Source organism: Trematomus bernacchii, unplaced genomic scaffold (genome assembly GCF_902827165.1).
Source record: "Trematomus bernacchii unplaced genomic scaffold, fTreBer1.1, whole genome shotgun sequence".
In the NCBI taxonomy this organism is placed as follows: Eukaryota; Metazoa; Chordata; class Actinopteri; order Perciformes; family Nototheniidae; genus Trematomus; species Trematomus bernacchii.
Genome location: NW_022988131.1, coordinates 119729 through 136718, shown reverse-complemented (window position 1 = coordinate 136718; position 16990 = coordinate 119729). Strand labels below are relative to the sequence as shown.

At 41.0% G+C, this 16990-nt stretch overlaps 1 protein-coding gene across 4 annotated transcripts; it reads right to left on the bottom strand.

Moving 5' to 3' along the window:
* Positions 1-1379: 1379 nt before the first annotated feature.
* Positions 1380-11180, bottom strand: fam169b (family with sequence similarity 169 member B). Of its 4 annotated transcripts, none has more exons than XM_034122144.1 (9): positions 11050-11180; positions 10083-10229; positions 8449-8551; positions 8290-8375; positions 7649-7811; positions 6365-6547; positions 3186-3311; positions 3041-3105; positions 1380-1929 (listed from the first exon to the last, which is right to left on the bottom strand). In XM_034122144.1, exons 2-9 carry the CDS (start codon positions 10206-10208, stop codon positions 1618-1620), a joined length of 1164 nt encoding a protein of 387 aa, XP_033978035.1. In that variant the 5' UTR covers positions 10209-10229; positions 11050-11180; the 3' UTR covers positions 1380-1617. The 4 variants fall into 4 exon arrangements, with proteins under 4 accessions (XP_033978035.1, XP_033978037.1, XP_033978038.1 ...); XM_034122147.1 differs by having other exon boundaries at positions 1709-1924; XM_034122145.1 differs by lacking the exon at positions 1380-1929 and adding an exon at positions 1953-2875.
* Positions 11181-16990: the final 5810 nt, after the last annotated feature.

Here is a 16990-nt window from a genome sequence, read left to right as displayed (position 1 = left end):
TTCGTCCCAGCACGTGCCGACGGGAGACAGCCCTGAGGCGAACATATGCTTCATTCAGCGATAGACAGGGTCTATCATTGATACAAATAATGATTAAAATATTTCATTTTGTACAGGTAAAACACAATAGAGGTTGCTGGTATGCAGAGGTGGGAGAAGTAGCCTACTCAGATCTTGTACTTAAAAGTAGAAGTATCAGAGTGTAGGAATACTCTTGTTACCGTAAAAGTCCTGCATTCAAAATGTTACTCAAGTAAAAGTAGAAAAGTATTCATCAAAATATAGTCGGTGTAGCACCGCGACAGTAAAAGTGCAGATTGGTCCATTTCAGAATAATATAAATGATGTTTTATAATGATTGATCATTAAAGTGTTCTCAAAGCTGGTAAAGGTGCAGTTAGTTTGAATGACTTTGTATACTGCAGGGTAGCTTGTGAATTTACTCCAGGTGGAACTAAAGTCTGATTGAACACTTGATTAGATTTCACATCATTCATCCAGATCTGTAAAGTAACTAAAGGTATTAAATACATGTAGTACACGGTTTACCTCTGAATTGTAGTGGAGTAGAAGTACAAAGTAGCAAGAAATTGAGCTCTGCATGATCACCTGCAGCTCCGCCCGCTGTGATGGAGCGATGAGCGGAGCAAAACACACACTTCAAGTCAGATCATCACCCTTAGTTATTTTAATTACCTCTCAAACTACCTAAACTAGTTATAAATATGTTTATTTTTACTGTCGGGTCACTCATTACTGGATCAGCCAGCTGCATGAGACGGATACTGACGGGCTGTCAGGAGAGGGGGAGGAAAAGAGAGACTCCGTTTTTTATTCTCACATTATTATATAGAGTCGTTATCAATTTGTTTTAAAGCTCAATAAATAACAAAGAAGACCTTTGACCGGCACTTTTCTAATTTTGTCCGGAAGATTTAAACTTTAGCGGACATGTTGACCGGCGAATAAAACAGAAGGGCAACCAGGCAACCATGCTTGGGAGGTCTTCTTCACTGCTTTGGTGTATTTTGTAGCGGAAGTACAGCGCCACTTACAGGCCCGGCATATGTACTACAGCGTCTCCAGCGGTCTCGTGTGGACGGACACGTTTATTGAGCCGATTGCGTGTGAACGGAAGACTTTTTTGATATCGAATTCGGTTCATTTTCGTTTCCGTCTCCGTGTAAATGGGGCCTTATAGAAAACATCAAAGATAACTCACATGACAACACAACATCATGTGAGGCCAGGTGTTTGCCCCATGGTAGAGTACTGTATGCGAAAACTCACACTCTACAATGAACAATGGAATATACAGATAACCCCTATCGTAAATTCCTTCCACTCATTCTCTCTTCCTGTAGTGTCATAAAACCCCCTTGTCCAAACACATCTGTTTATCACACATACATTTAAATGCCATTTCCAGGATGCAGCAGTTCACATTTCATTAGGATTACACTGTATTAAGCTTTAATACCACAATTGCCATAACAGTCCTTTCAATGAATCCATATCTCAGCCTAGAAAGTTAAAGTTTTAAAGGTCACCTAGGTACAGGAGGACAGAGCAGCCTCCTCTGTATACTGTAAACAGTTTTCCACTGTGTCTGTATTCTCATGTCCTTCGAACTCGTTTGGCATTCCTTCGTTCTTCCTCTACCTCTCCAGGCTCTGCAGATACAGAGGGTTTAGGTTTCAGGGCTTGTTTTGTGTTGAGGGACTGTGGGGGTCTGCAGGGAGGTCCAGAGTCCAGATCTTCAGCGTGGGCTGCAGGACAACATCCTGTTCCAGAGACACTGCTGCTGGGGTAGCGTCCTGCTCGCCGCTGAGCACAGAGCTCCAGTTGTTGTGCAGAGGAACCTGTCACCAGTGGAGCGTCCACATCAGAGCAGCTCTCTGGGGTCAGGTCCGGCCTGCAATCACTGCTCTGCATTAGATACAAAAAAGAGGAGAGTCTGAGATCTAACCTCCCGAAGACTACCTAATCGTTGTCAGCGTTAGTCTTTTGGACAGACTGAACCTCACACTCAGATGAAAACAAGCCTCACTGTGTCTGTTCTTGGCAGGCCCGTTTCTATGTGCTGTACATCAGGCCCAGCCGCGTCCACCAGAGGAAGTTCAATGCCAGCGGGAAGGAGGTGGAGCTGAACCTCAGCGACACCAAGAAGTAACCCTTCTTGGTGTCCTAACCCTAACCCATCTAACCCTAACCCACTTCCAACCAAAAGAGATTGATGCAAAGTGAACAGAAACAAACACCAATATGTTCTACTCTGTTAAAGCTCATGATGGTTTTCCATTGTTGGACATGTTGATTCAACTCAAGCTTCATTTTTGGGATGTGTTGCCAAACAAGAAAAACTGCATGCACCGGTTCAAAACAAAGCATTCTTTTAACCCTAGTTTGTTTCCCCTTCCCTGTAGTGGGGAGTGTAGTCCCCAAAGTTCCCTCCAGAGGGAGTTGTTTTTGCATGAGATTCAATCAGAATTAGAAAGGTATTGGAGACAAACATCTACTTTGATTGGGATGAACTTCTTTTAATGCTTCTACATGTGATACCAACACACCCCAAAACAAAATACCTACAGTATTTGGAACACTGAGTGTAAATACTAAAAAAGTAATGACATAAACTGGACTCAGAAGATGGTTCCATATTATACACAACATCTTAGTGATGGAAAGAATCACTTCCTCCGAGAGGCTTCAGGAGAATACATTTGAGGAAGCTTTGAAAAAGTGGAAGCATTCTATTTTCCCAGAGACGGCTATCCTCTGCTTGAATATAGTACCTGTTGAATTTGATTGTTTCTTGTTTCTTCCTTTTGTTTTGGTTATGCTCTGGTTGTGTATAATTATACTGGAAAGAAACCTAAGAGATGGATTACTGTATAGATCAAAATGATGATAATTTTGTACATTTTTTAATATTAATACTCCATAATAATAACTCCAAATAAAGAACTGCTTATTGAATCTCCAGGAGTGTTCAGGAATGTGATTTAGTTCAATTCTTTAGAAAAATGCGTGCACCCACCTTCAGAGAGGAGTCATTATTCCTCTGAGTGTCTCCTGGTGTGGGACCACTCTCCTCCTTGATACCTAAGAGAACACAAGTTCATAGAATCAGATCAAGGATGTACACTAAACACTAAACAATGCTGATAAATATCTGTGTGTACAGGAAGTGTAGCGTCCCAGCTGGATGCTGAGCCAGATGTTTCGTCGTTGGGTCCACCCCCCCGGAGCCTCCACCTCGTACAGACTCTCCAGATGTTCTTCATGCTGCTGCAGAAAACTCCTGCACACTGGAGGAGAGAGGACATGATGTATATGTTGAGACTTCTGGGTTTATTGCCATGAGAGATTGAAATAAACAATAACAGTGTAACCCTAACCCTATGAGAGCTTCTAAGTATTTTTACCTTGTGTTATTACCATATTTAAATAACCTTGGACAATTTGTATATATTGTGGCTTTGGGCTTTGAATGTGTGATTAAGGTATGAATGAATGAATGTTGAATGTTGCTGTGTGAGTTCCATTTTTTTTTTTTTGGCTTTAAAAAAAATTGTAGAGCATCTTTAAAAAACAAAACCTTTGTAAAGCACTTGTAAAAGCTCAGATTTTTTATTTGTATTATTATTCATATTATTCTTATTAGGTACATAGTATCTTGTGTTCATATAACTTGTTTTAGTCAACTTAGCTGTTGCTATAACAGTGTATTTGAACATATTTTTTATATTGCTGATTGTGTATTTATATTTCTACTATACGCAACGCCCCCAGCCACTGGGATCCGCTGGGTTTTCGGTTGGAATCCGCTGGGTGGAGTCCTATCTGGAGTGCTACATCTGTATATATGTATTGGTGGGAACCGAGGAAAAAAAATGTTTTCCAATCTTCTTTATTTTGTATATCCTACCTATTTACCTATTTTGACACTTTTCAGTCACATCTGTTCCACCTTAGGTTGGTGTTAAATTCAGATAAGACAAAAGTCATGTTGTTTTCCAATAAGAAAAGGTTACCAACTGTTCTTCCCTGCATCATGTCTGCACAGCATAACCCCATTGAAGCTGTTAGCACCTACAGATACTTAGGCATTACTATAGATGACAATCTCTGCTTCAAACCACATATTGACAATCTCTTAAGGAAATTGAAATTAAAACTAGGATTCTTTTTTAGAAATAAGGCCTGCTTCTCCACAAGTGCGAGGAAACGGCTTGTAGCTGCCACATTTTTGCCGCTCTTGGACTACGGGGATGTTGTGTACATGAACGCCTCAGCTCACTCCCTTCATCTGCTGGACGCTGTCTACCATGGGGCTCTGAGGTTCATAACCAACTGTAAACCCCTCACACCCCACTGCACGCTGTCTACCATGGGGCTCTGAGGTTCATAACCAACTGTAACCCCCTCACACACCATTGCACGCAGTACTCTTTAGTCAACTGGACATCATTATCAATGCGCAGATCACTGCACTGGTACAAACTCATCTATACCGCTATGCTTGGACTGCTGCCCCTCTACATATCCACTTACATATCACACAAACAGTACAGCTATAGCCTACGATCTCAAAATGACATCACTCTGTCCGTCCCCTCAGTTCGCACGGTGCTTGGGAAAAAAGCCATATCATACTCTGCCCCCTCGACCTGGAACACACTTCAGCAGGAACTTAAGCTGACCAGTTTGATACCCATCACGGATTTTAAACTCATTTTAAAAAAGCTGGAGAAATCATCTGTGGGTGTTTGCACCTGCTATATCTGAATACTTTCTATGGATTTCAATGACTACTTTTTTTACGATGTTGTATTTTATTGTTGCCTCTGTGTTTAGTGTCCTGTCTGTCTGTAACTTTGTGTGGTAGTGTTACCACTGACAGGTCTCTCTTGCAAATGAGACCTTGTGTCTCAATGAGATTTACACCTGTATAAATAAAGGCTAAATAAAAAAAAAAAATGTAGGGTTAAAAAACATCTTGCAATTTAGACTTTTTTAAATGTTACAGTATGTCCACTGTAGAGGACGTCGGGACCATTTTAGTTTGAAAAGACAGCCACAATGAACAGATAGACTATGTAATGTATTATGGTTATAGAGTGATATTAATACAAGAATACATTCACCTTTATTTAAAACATAAATAGGTAATTGATCTGAACATTGCTGTTTATTTGGTTACTAAAAAACTAGTTTTTGGTGAATCTTTCCAGATCTTCAAAGACTTTGTAGTCAATGTAGTGGGAAAAGTACCTCATTGACTCCAGTCGGCACGGGCTGTAGGGTCATCTTGACTAGTTTTATGGATGTGGTCTCCATTTGACCATGCTCATAGAAACAAAGCTTGCATTCCTGAGGCAATTCTCATTTTTCATGGCTCCACTTAAAATGAAAACAACAATAAGACATACATGCTACTCTTGGCCCACAGAGGGCCATGTCTTTCCAGCTCGTCCCTATCTGTCTCTCTGTCTGTATCTGTGCGCTCATGGAGCCTCCTGCATCTTTCCCCCCCTTCTTCTTGACCCTCTTCTACCCCAGGTGTGAAAGCCTCATCTCTCTCATCATCTGAGAGCTCAACATCTGAATCTCCCTTAACTATCTGGTACAGAAAATGTCTGCTTCAGTTCCGTCTCCTGCAACAATATTGAGTCATTAAGTCCATGAAGATGGTCCTGACGTCCACTAGAATGGACATTTATAAAAGAGCTGTTATTTCAAAACTTGAATCATTTAATTGCTTTCAGAACTAATTATATAGTTCCTCACATGTTAATAAACAAGAACATATATGATTTTCATGGTAAAAATTACAATTATTCAACAATATTTGACTTCTCCTCCTGCTTCTATAACATTTTGTTTTTGGTATGCCAGCCATTTTGGATGAAAAGAAAGAGGAACTTCCCAGCATGCAATTTTAACCACTGACATATCACTGGAAAGACCAGAATGTCCTCTGTACAGTACATCAGGGATTGATAGAGTAGCTCAAAAGAGTAAAAGGAGATGCATGTTAACAAAATGTCCCCTACAGTGGACATTTTCAATGGGCTGGGTCCCAGGAGGATATAGCTAGATAGATTTCTACAGTCGAAATGTATTCATTATCTAATGTACATTTTTAGTTTTAGTTTATTATAAATGTTTTTTAAATGAATGTAGTTCATCTGTTTGATTCTATTATTTTTCTATTTATTATATTCTATTCTATAAATAATGATGTATTCTTCTGCCAAATATGACGACATCTCACCTAGATAAGAAATAACAGAATGGAGGGAATAGAAGTAGAATTGAATTGGATCATTTGGCTCTGATATAGAGAGGGTCAGCTGACCTGCCACCATGCTGGGGGATAGCGGAGCGCTGACTCCCAGGATCTCCTCTGTGGAGAAGGAGGAGCAGAAGTCCTCCAGCATGAGGAGCCCCAGGCCCCTCCTCCTCCAGCCCCTCCTCACCAGCAGCGTGTCCAGAGCAGGCAGCAGGTAGCAGCGGCTGCTCCAGCCGTCACACAGGCTGCCTGAACACAGGGGGGGGGGTCAGAGAACCACCACAGAGGAAGAGTCAGGCTCTGCAGAACACAGCTCTACCTGTACAGGAGGCCTGCCAGCCCTGTAGGAAACCCTCTAACATAACCAGGAACTAAAGAGGGAATCATTTCGGTACAAAGAAGTCAAATCATCCAATATATTACAACAACTTCAACAAAAAAAGTATTTTGTTTATCAAAATTGTGTTTGTTATTAAATGCTACTACTGTAGATGGTACAATATTAACGAATGCAATTTATATAATATAACACATATGGAGGACATTTTTCTGAATAATGAGTACTTTTGATACTTTAAAGGTAGGGTAAGTAAGTTTGAGAAACCGGCTCGAGATCGCTAGAATTTGAAAATACACAACCGGAGAAAATCTGCCACTTCCTTACAGAGCCCCTCCTCCAACACACACGAACGTGCACATGACCAATGAGGGCACAAGATCAATTTGTGCACAGATGGAAGGCTGACAGGCAGGTAGGCCATCCAGTTATTTTAGCCGGGCCGGCTAAAATGATTGGTCGTGCTTTTTACAGTACTACGGCTTCCATAGATGATATTTTTGTATGGATTTTTTGTCAAAGCACTTAAGATATTCATTGCTATCGGGATGTTCAGAGCATTCCATGGAATAAAACAAGAAGTGTATCTCGAGCCGGTTTCTCAAACTTACCTACCCCACCTTTAAGTACATTTTGCTGATATAACTTTTGTACTTTTACGTAAGTGAGACTTTGAATGCAGGACTTTGACTTGTAGTGAAGTAATTTGACATTCATGTATTTTTACTTTGACTAAAGTAAAAGATCTGAATATTTCTTCCATCACTCAAACTAAGAAACACCAACCTGAACTCAGTTAAAACATGTTATGCTGTGGATAAACAAGAAGACATCTGGTTTGCATGTTGTTCTTGCATCATCTTCCCCAGTGTGTAATCCGTACTCGTGGTTGTGACCTCTTGTTGCTAGTAAGGCTATTGTTGATGTGAATTGTTGTAACTTCCAAAACGTTGATTTTTCTTATTTTTAAAAAGTATTATTTGGCCCAGTTTATCTGGTGCGATTGTGTTAACCTTTGTGTTTGATGGTGTAGAAGCCCACCGCCTGGCTGTCTCTCCACAGCAGCTTGCAGCTCTCTGTGCGGGGGTGCAGGGAGAACAACGTCTTCTCCTGAGGGGACCTCTCCAGCACCTGACTGAGCAGGAACACGATCACTCGCTCCATCAGTGACTGCACCTGCAGGACAAATACGGATCAGAGCAAACAGCATGGAACACACAACCTAAAAGAGGCTATTATGCTTCTGGGGCTTTCCCTTTCCTGTAGTGTGTTCTATAGGTTTGTGTGCAAAGGCTCAAATCTCCTGTTCCTCTCCCACACACTCCCCTCTCTGGTTTCAGACAGAGGGTGAAAACAGGTGCTGCAGCACAGGCAGTATGAGAACATGTCACAGTAGAGACACAGACTACACATATGAAACCTGAAAGCAACATAGGGCCCCTTTAAATTACAAGACGATATATTTTTATTAGAATCTGTAAAATTATAGATAGATAGATCAATAAAGTGAATTCTGTTAACAATGCTGCAGATGAATAGATCGCATAAACAGATCAATATGTTTGCTCCCACATTGTTCAGACCGGTAGAGGAAGCCTGGCGTGTTTGTGTTGTAGTGATGCTGACATACAAACAGGTATGTAAAAGCAGTTACCGAGATCAAGCCGTTTCTGTCCTTGCAGCATGTCCTCAACGCGTCGTCCACACTCCACCACTGGTCCTGCAGGTACAGAGCCAGCACTGAAAGACAGAGCACACAGAGTTAGGGTCTGTCTTCAGGGTGTCTGTGGGGGCGAGGGGGGGTCTTCCACACCTTGTGTTGGATCATTAGGAGGGTGCAGCGCCAGCAGCATACAGTCGGACTGATCGTCATCAAACAGCTGCAACCGCCTCACATTGTTTGCTGTGATCGCTACCTGAGGGGACAGAGAGACAACTTCAAAAGGCCCTATTCTCCTAACACTCGAGCTTCTATTGGCTAGCGCTCCAAAACATTTTACGTGATATGCTAAGGGGCGGGACATTTCTAAGAGGTTGACCAATCACAACAGAGCCAGCTAACCAATCAGAGCAGACTGGGCTCTGTTTTCAGACAGAGGGTGAAAAGAGGTGCTGCAGCACAGGCAGTATGAGAAAAATAAAGAGCTTTTTGAACATTAAAGCATGGAGACATGTCCCAGTAGAGACACTAAATACTGATATGAAGCTGAACATGAGCAGGATAGGGCCCCTTTAACCTGAAGACACCAGAGGCCTGTACTACGAAGCCGGATTTTCGCTTAGCCGGCTAACTTCAGGGAAAACTCGGGCTTTCCGGTCCTACGACGCTGGTTCTCTTTTTAGCGGGCTAGATCTCCATGGTAACTTATGCTGAGCGGCTAACCTCCTCGGGAGCAGGTTAGGTTGCAGGCTAAGAGATCAACTCAGTGAAAGCACCGCCTAACATTAAGTACAGTCCGCGGCACTGTGAGTGCAGACGTCGATGTGTCCCATTATCATTCATATCATATCACATCATAATGTATCATATATTTCCTTATCTGAGTCAGCTTCTTGAGCCGTATCTGGCGTGCAACACTCACAGTGTCACATACTGTATGCAGAAGTATTATTTTAAGCAACACATTAAGTTGACGAAACACTCGAGTCAAATGTAATTAAAGTCAGATCCACTCGTGTCTTAGACGGGGCAGTGATATCATAAACCTGTTTAATGTACGCATTCAAACGCTTTTTCTTTTACCAGCTGTATTCACCTTGCAGGTGCAGCTATGTGGCTTTTATCCTGGATAAAGTGTTTAAGTCATGGATGTTTAAAGTTTAACTTCTTCATATTTGACTAATATTAAAGTTCACTTTCATTCAGGAAGTATGACGCTGCGCTGTCAGTACGCTTGTCCATGTTTGAGATTGGTCGAATGCTCCAAATACCACCCCTTTCATGTGAACGCGCACCTAACTAGATAGGACACGGCTGGCTTGAGCGATCCACTTGATAACCAGCGTCGTAGTACAGTTTAGCGAGAGCGCGTATGTTTTGGATTAGGCCAACCGGCTAACTCCAACATATCCAGGTTAGGTTGAACCAGCTTCGTAGTACAGGCCTCAGGTTAACAACTAACACTTTCAAATTCTTCCATAAAACAACTTTTACGTGTGTGATTATCAAACACAGTGGCAATAGAAACATTACAATAGCAAATGATGAACCTATGATAAACCTCCAGTAGAACCAAACTTGTGTGCAGATATTTGTCACCATGCTACCAATTGTTAACAGAAACTAAATAAAGAAGTAATAAATGTAAAATATGTTAATAAGGGGGACAATTCTGCCTATATAGTTATGATATTATTATATTGCGCTTACTACAATTTGGATATTGCACTAGTCCCTATTCTGATTTTGATAAAAGTGTGATTATTGTGCAGGCCTTATTATGATACCTTTGAAGTGTGTGATAACTCAAACCACTCCTCATTGTGAGGTCCTGACTCCAGAGAGGAGAGGTAGAGTTCAGATACAGATGTCAGGTCAGTGTCCTCCACAGCTGGAAGGTCCACAGGATACATGGCCTCTCAGAGGGAATACAGCTGTTTAAGGGAAGTTTACACATTTACAACGGTTAAAAAACGAAACACACCAAACATATTCCTTTGGGGTGCCATGGCAAAACACTTAAAAGTGATCCCAACTAAATACATTTAGTGCATTTTACCCTTACAAGTGTCCTTTCACAAGACTCCTTTATCTCTTTGGCTTGTTGTACAAACAGAGTATTAACAGGAGGAGGACTCCATGATCTTTGACATACTTTTAGTTCATTCTAAGTAACTTTAGCCTATCTGTGCAGGTGGAGCTGCTTGTGGTTAAACATTAAGGTTCAGGTCACACAGTTCCATACACATGTGCATGTTTGGTGGATGCTTAGTGTCTCAAGTAAGGATTATTTATACTTCATTACTTCAATGAAGTACATTTACTCAAGTACTTAAGTAGTATTTTAAGTTACTTGTATTTTACCTGAGTATTGTCATGTTATGCCACTTTCCACCATATTTTCTAAGATAATGTTGTACTTTTCTTTACTTATATCTGAGATTTGAATTGTACGTGCTGTATTTTGTGTTGCCTTGTCCCAGACTGCAGATGGAAATGAGCAAACTGCTATAATCTGGTACAAAGCATCTTATCTCTTTGATAACTAAACCAATAAACTAAACTAAACCTTGCAGGACTTTACTAAAGTAATAAAAGGATAGTGTTGTGAGGTTCTTAAGAGACTTCACAGCAGGGCAGCACTGATACAGCAGCATTACTGTGACAGATATGAGTAGTGTTAACATGTGTACTTTGAACTGCTAACTCACTAAATGCTAACAATAACAACATGTCATGACAACATAGCGTTACCCATAGTTGTTGACGCTGACCGGGGAGAAGCGTTCTGTCTAGTGATGTTACGTATTGCACCGAGGCTTCGGTGCGTGTGTCGAGTAATCCCGAAGCTTTTTGTGAAGCTTGTATCGAGGCTTGTATCGTTTTGGGCCAGTGACGTCATCGATGACAAACGAAGCCTCGCTGCCTGTCGATACCACGTGACTGCTTCAGGAAGCGATTCAGATCGGTTGAACCACAACGCTCATATTACCCATGGATGTATAATAAGAACCATATTACCCCTCCTGTACCCGGGCCCGGTGACGCGATGGAATTAAGAGAGCTCAGAGACCATCACCTATATAGAGGTCGGAACATGTCATAAGTATAAATAAATACAAGCATAAATAAATGTAGGAATAAAAACATGAATAAATGAATACATTTAATAAATAGGTTTCAGTGTTTTCAAGTTGATTTATTGTGTGTGCTGTGGCTCAGCTGGAAAGCAGTTGACTCACGACCACAGAGTTCCTGGTTCAACGACCTGTCAATAACTCTTTTTTGTTTGTTTATAAAAGCTACAGCTAAATGAGATAATGTAGTTAAAGGTGGGGTAGGTAATTATGGAGAAACCAGCTGGAGTGCGCTAGAATTTGAAAATGCACAACCGGAAAAGATCTGCCACTTCCTTACAGAGCCCCTCCTCCAACACACACGAACGCGCACATGACCAATGAGGGCACGAGATAAGTTTGTGCACACATGGAAGGCTGACAGGCAGGTAGGCCATCCAGTTATTTTAGCCGGGTCGGCTAAAATGATTGGTCGTGCTTTTTACAGTACTACGGCTTCCATAGATGACATTTTTTTATGGATTTTTTGTCAAAGCACTTAAGATATTCATTGCTATCGGGATGTTAAGAGCATTCCATGGAATATAACAAAAAGTGTATCTCGAGCCGGTTTCTCAAACTTACCTACCCCACCTTTAATAATGTAGTCTTTGATATGGTTTAGCCTTTCTCAGGCTACAACATGGTTAAGTTTACGAATATTATTAAGGAATACAAATCCCTCTTTGCAATGTTTACCAGCCTCCTTAGGCTTTTCAATCACAATCATTAAACTGAAATAAAAACAATATTGTTAACATTGTAGGGCCGAGAGAAGGGAGTCGGAGGCGGTGCAATGAAGGTACGAAGTTAGCTTTAATGAGCAGCAGAAACGCACATGTTGTCGGGTCGCAGCCCAGGAAGACAAAAGAAAGCGAAAGAAAGGAGAACACAGTATATACCAACAACATATATGTCCGTGCGGAAACAATACCCCCAACCTGTAGTTCCATGATTGGATTATGTAACCCAGTGTATTAATCAGTGATCACTACACAAGCCCCCCCAGAATTCAAACATGGCACAATCCTCGCGTCCGGGAGGAAGCACCACAGGGGCCGAGGAGGGCGGGGCCGCAGGCGGGGGCCGGGGCATGGAACGGAGTAGTATGAAGCTGCAGCCTCGGAGGCTGCACTCTCAGGACCACACTCTCAGGACCACACTCTCAGGACCCTAGTTGTTTTGCAACATCGCCACCTAGTGAGCAGGAGACATGAATATGAACGACAACGCAGAGAGTGTGAGTAGTGTGAAGTGCTTTTAAAGTTTTATTTGTTTAACATTAATAACAATTCCGGTGTCTTGAAATGAAGTGTGATTAGCTAACATTAACTATGATAGTCTTAAGGCAATACAAACAAACATCTGTTAGCTTATGATAGCTTCTAACAGTATTAAAGGCACTAAAAACAATTATCTGTTAGCTATAGCTTTCGGCAAAAGCTAATGCTAATAGCATTAGCTTCATTAGCATATTTGATTATTTGTTTAATGAAACTGTAGCGTGATTTTGGCAAGCCCAACTAGGTGTCCTACATTAATTGTTGATTTAATCACTAATTACAGTAAGAGTGTGAGTAATGTGAATCATGTTGTTTGTTTAAAGTTAACAGCTAAATGTCATCTGTTAGCCTATGATGACTCGCTGCAAAACCAACTGTTAGCCTTTTTGTTTATTTGTTTAATGAAACCGTATGTTATGGTTATGTTATTTAGCAGAGGCTTTTATCCAAAGTGACTCACAAAAAACATAAAAGAACCATAATTAACATTAGATTATCAATACAAATAGTTACATAGTCAGTTACATTACGTATTACATTTTTAACAGGGTAATTAGTCATCTGTAACCTACATTTAAAAAAAGTAAACTTCCCAACCCTGATCATTAATTATAGTCAGCTAATTAATTAAACTTCAAAGGATGACAAAAGCATGTCAATATGATCTGTCTGTCCGCTACATTAAATCAGCAGTAGCCTAATATAAGTTCTGTCTTCAGTGTAAATGCTTCTTTAATAGTCATTGTATTACTATTTGAATTCATTGTAAATAATCGTAACTGTGCTGACTGCCTGTTTACTGTTTATCAGACAGTCTCATCATTTTGACATGTTTTGTAATATTGCATGAGGTGTTTTAGTCAGTTATTATGTCGGCCTATTCTGTAGGTTAGAATCTGTCGTGTCAGAATCTAACAATTAGGCCTAATTTATGTCTGTCTGTGAAAGTATTTCAAAATGTTCAGTTTGACCAATTAGGCTCTCTCTTTTTCAAGATGCATATTTCAATCCAAGAAGGGGGCTTCCCGGGGTACTGCAGCTGGAGCTGTTGTCTGGTGGTTGAGGGAACAGCAGACTAGGGATGCATACCGGTTCCCGGTATTACCGAAATACCGGTTACTGGTGGCTACGGTATACCGTACCGAAATCAGATCCGGTTTTCGATACTTTTTTATTTTTTTTTTTATTTTTTTTTTTATAAAAGTGAGGCATAATATCCTTAAACTTGTGCCCAAACCGTCGGAATTACGATGTCAATTTCGCAGTGAAACTCCACAACCAAGTCACTTTTGAAAATCTAAAGTGTGGCTGCATATATGACTGCCAGTCTGAATGGTGGGGTCTGTAACCACTGCCAGTCTGAATGGTGGGGTCTGTAACCACTGCAAGAAGTTTATTTCTGGGAAAGGTGGCAACACATCCAATCTCCAACCAATGCTGTCTCGTATGGCAACCAAGTACCTTTGTGTTCAAGGAAGCAGCGTGCCAAGCGAGAGAGTGTTCAGTTTAGCAGGTGATATCCTACGCTGTGAAAGGGCACGTTTGGATCCAGAGAGAGCAGATATGCTCATCTTCTTGAAGATGAATGCACAAAACTGAACTCTGATGGGATTTGTTTTCTTTCATCAGGCAAATGTTGATTTTAAGGATGCTATTTGTTTTATGTGCAATGCCGAGATCTCATGATCCTTTATGTGTTCTCTGGTCAGTCGAATCTCAGGTTGAATATTAATTACACTGGTGCTATTTTATTTTTCCATTGACACGATGTGCTATTCCCGCCTGATGGTTGTTATAAATGATATTGCAGAATCAGTTTTCTTCATAGATAACGTGTTTTTCATTGTTTGTTCAGTACTAAAAGGTCCAAGTCCCACAATTGAATTTAATATTCATTTGACATGTTAACTATATAATAAAGCACTTCATGGGAGTAATTGCGGGATGATAAAAGGTTTCCCTTATGCAACATGAAAGTATCACGATATGTATCGGTTGAGTATCGGTATCGTTCAGTGGTATCGGTATCGGTATCGGTATCGTAAAAAAGTCAACGATATGCATCCCTACAGCAGACCCCGCCTCACCCCAGTGAAGAATCCACAGTGCCCAATAAATAAAAATGTATTCTGCACTGAAATTCCTCTCGTCAAATTGCATGTTTATCTTTTGCAGCCTGGTGCATAAACACACTAACAGTTGTTTTTGAGTAATCTAGCACCTCTTCAAAGACACATTTGATTTGATTTATTTCGAACGTGTAATACAATAAAAAATATATATATAATAATGAAATGAAACAAGAGAATTATGATACTGTAGAAACATAAGCAGTATCAAATTGATTCAAAGGAGTTTACACTTATTTAACCCCACCCCTTCTCCCAAAAACTAAATTAACAGTTTTGTTTTGTTTTAACAAAATATACATCTAAATGTATGTCTACATACAATATACATTTACAATTATAAATAGATTATATCATTATTACTACAATATATATATATATATATTTATGTTGTATGTCAAATTTGATAAGACAAATATAAAAGACTATCTTTTTACATCTGACATACAAAATACATTTGTTATTAAAAATCAAAAACATATTAACAACAACTTGTTGTTAATAATAATAATAATGTAATTTCAGTAAGAAAAACATATTTTCATGCATTTTTAGATGGTTAATAACAAGCATTACAATGTCTAAAGAGACTCGCAGTGTATGAGACTCAATACTCGCTGGTTGTACTCTTGCGGTCATCCAATCCGCTAGGTGGCGATGTTGCAAAACAACTAGGGTCCTGAGAGTGTGGTCCTGAGAGTGTGGTCCTGAGAGTGCAGCCTCCGAGGCTGCAGCTTCATACTATTGATGGAACGGGCCGTCGGAAGGGGGCCGCAGGAGAGGGTAGGGGCCCTAACGAGGGCGAGGGCATCACCACTGGGGGTGGGGGGCGGGCCGGAACGGGCCGTCGTAAGGGGGCCGCGGTAGGCGTCGTGGCGAATGAAGAAAACCTCCGCCAGCCGTAGAAAACAGGGCCGCTGTACTGCGACGTGGGGACGGGCGTGAATATCCCGGTGGCCCCCAGCAGGGAGGAGCGCTGCCCGGCCGCAGGCGAAGGCACAGCGGCGGCGGGTACGAAGTCCTCGGGAGGAAGGAGCCGTGGACAGGGGGCGCCGTCCGAAGCCGCCGTCGAGGCTAACCGTGAGCCGCGGTTAGAGGAGAGGCCAGCAGGGTTCTTACACCTTTTCCAAAGTCAAATTCAAGCACTTTTCAAGCATTTTCAAGGTGCATTTTCTAGCTTTTCAAGCATCTTACAGCTGTTGTAAATTACATGTTTATATACACATACTTATACTCAAATGATTATTTCCCTACCTCACATTAAATCAGATGTTCTTTATGCTATAAACAACCAAATGTGTGTTTCATAATAGCATTCTACATGAAAATTAAAAATGTTAGAAAAGAAAACTAAGTTTAATATTTCAAAATGAGTGACCCATCTGTACGTAGACTGGGCATCCCATATAACCTGGCTGAGCCAATATAAAACAATCAGCCAAATAACTTTTCAATATATTATTGATTAGTATTTTTGAGGTACTTTTAGGTTGGCAGTAAACACAAGTCAGAGGTAAATGGTGTACTTTGACTCCACTACATGTATTTAATACCTTTAGTTACTTTACAGATGTGGATGAATGATGTGAAATATAACCAAGTGTTAAATCAGACTTTAGTTCCACCTGGAGTAAATTCACAAGCTACTCTGTAGTATACAAAGTCATTCAAACTAGCTGCACCTTTACCAGCTTTGATAACACTTTCATGATCAATCATTATAAAACATATCATATACAATTATTAGGGATGCTCCGATCGCCAATTTTGGAGCCGATCGCCGGAATCAGTATCGGCCGATACCGCTCTCTCTCCCTCTCTCTCTCCCCCTCTCTCCCCCTCTCTCTCCCCCTCTCTCTCTCTCCTGACAGCCCGTCAGTATCTCCTGCAGCTCACTGATCCAGTACTGAGTGACCCGACAGTGAAGAATAAATATATTTATAACTAGTTTAGCTTGTTCCAGAGGTAGATCAAATAGCTAAGTGTGTTAGGTCTAACTCTTAATGTGTGTTCTGCTCCGCTCACCGGTCCGTCACAGCGGGTGGAGCTGCAGGATTTCTGCTTCACACACACGTTGCATACCGCTATTTTATTGTCCTTTTCGGACACTTAAAATACTGCCAGACTAGTGAAGCCATTTTGGCGAGCTTGTTTTGCCGTGCACAGA

What these genes read in the sequence shown, in the direction of transcription:
- fam169b (XM_034122144.1), bottom strand. Translation starts at nt 10,208, where the DNA reads ATGTATCCTGTGGACCTTCCAGCTGTGGAGGACACTGACCTGACATCT. An exon ending in TCCTAATGATCCAACACAAG is followed by an intron (nt 8,376 to 8,448) that starts GTGTGGAAGACC and finishes TCTGTCTTTCAG; the next exon opens with TGCTGGCTCTGTACCTGCAG. An exon ending in ATAATGACTCCTCTCTGAAG is followed by an intron (nt 1,930 to 3,040) that starts GTGGGTGCACGC and finishes TATCTAATGCAG; the next exon opens with AGCAGTGATTGCAGGCCGGA.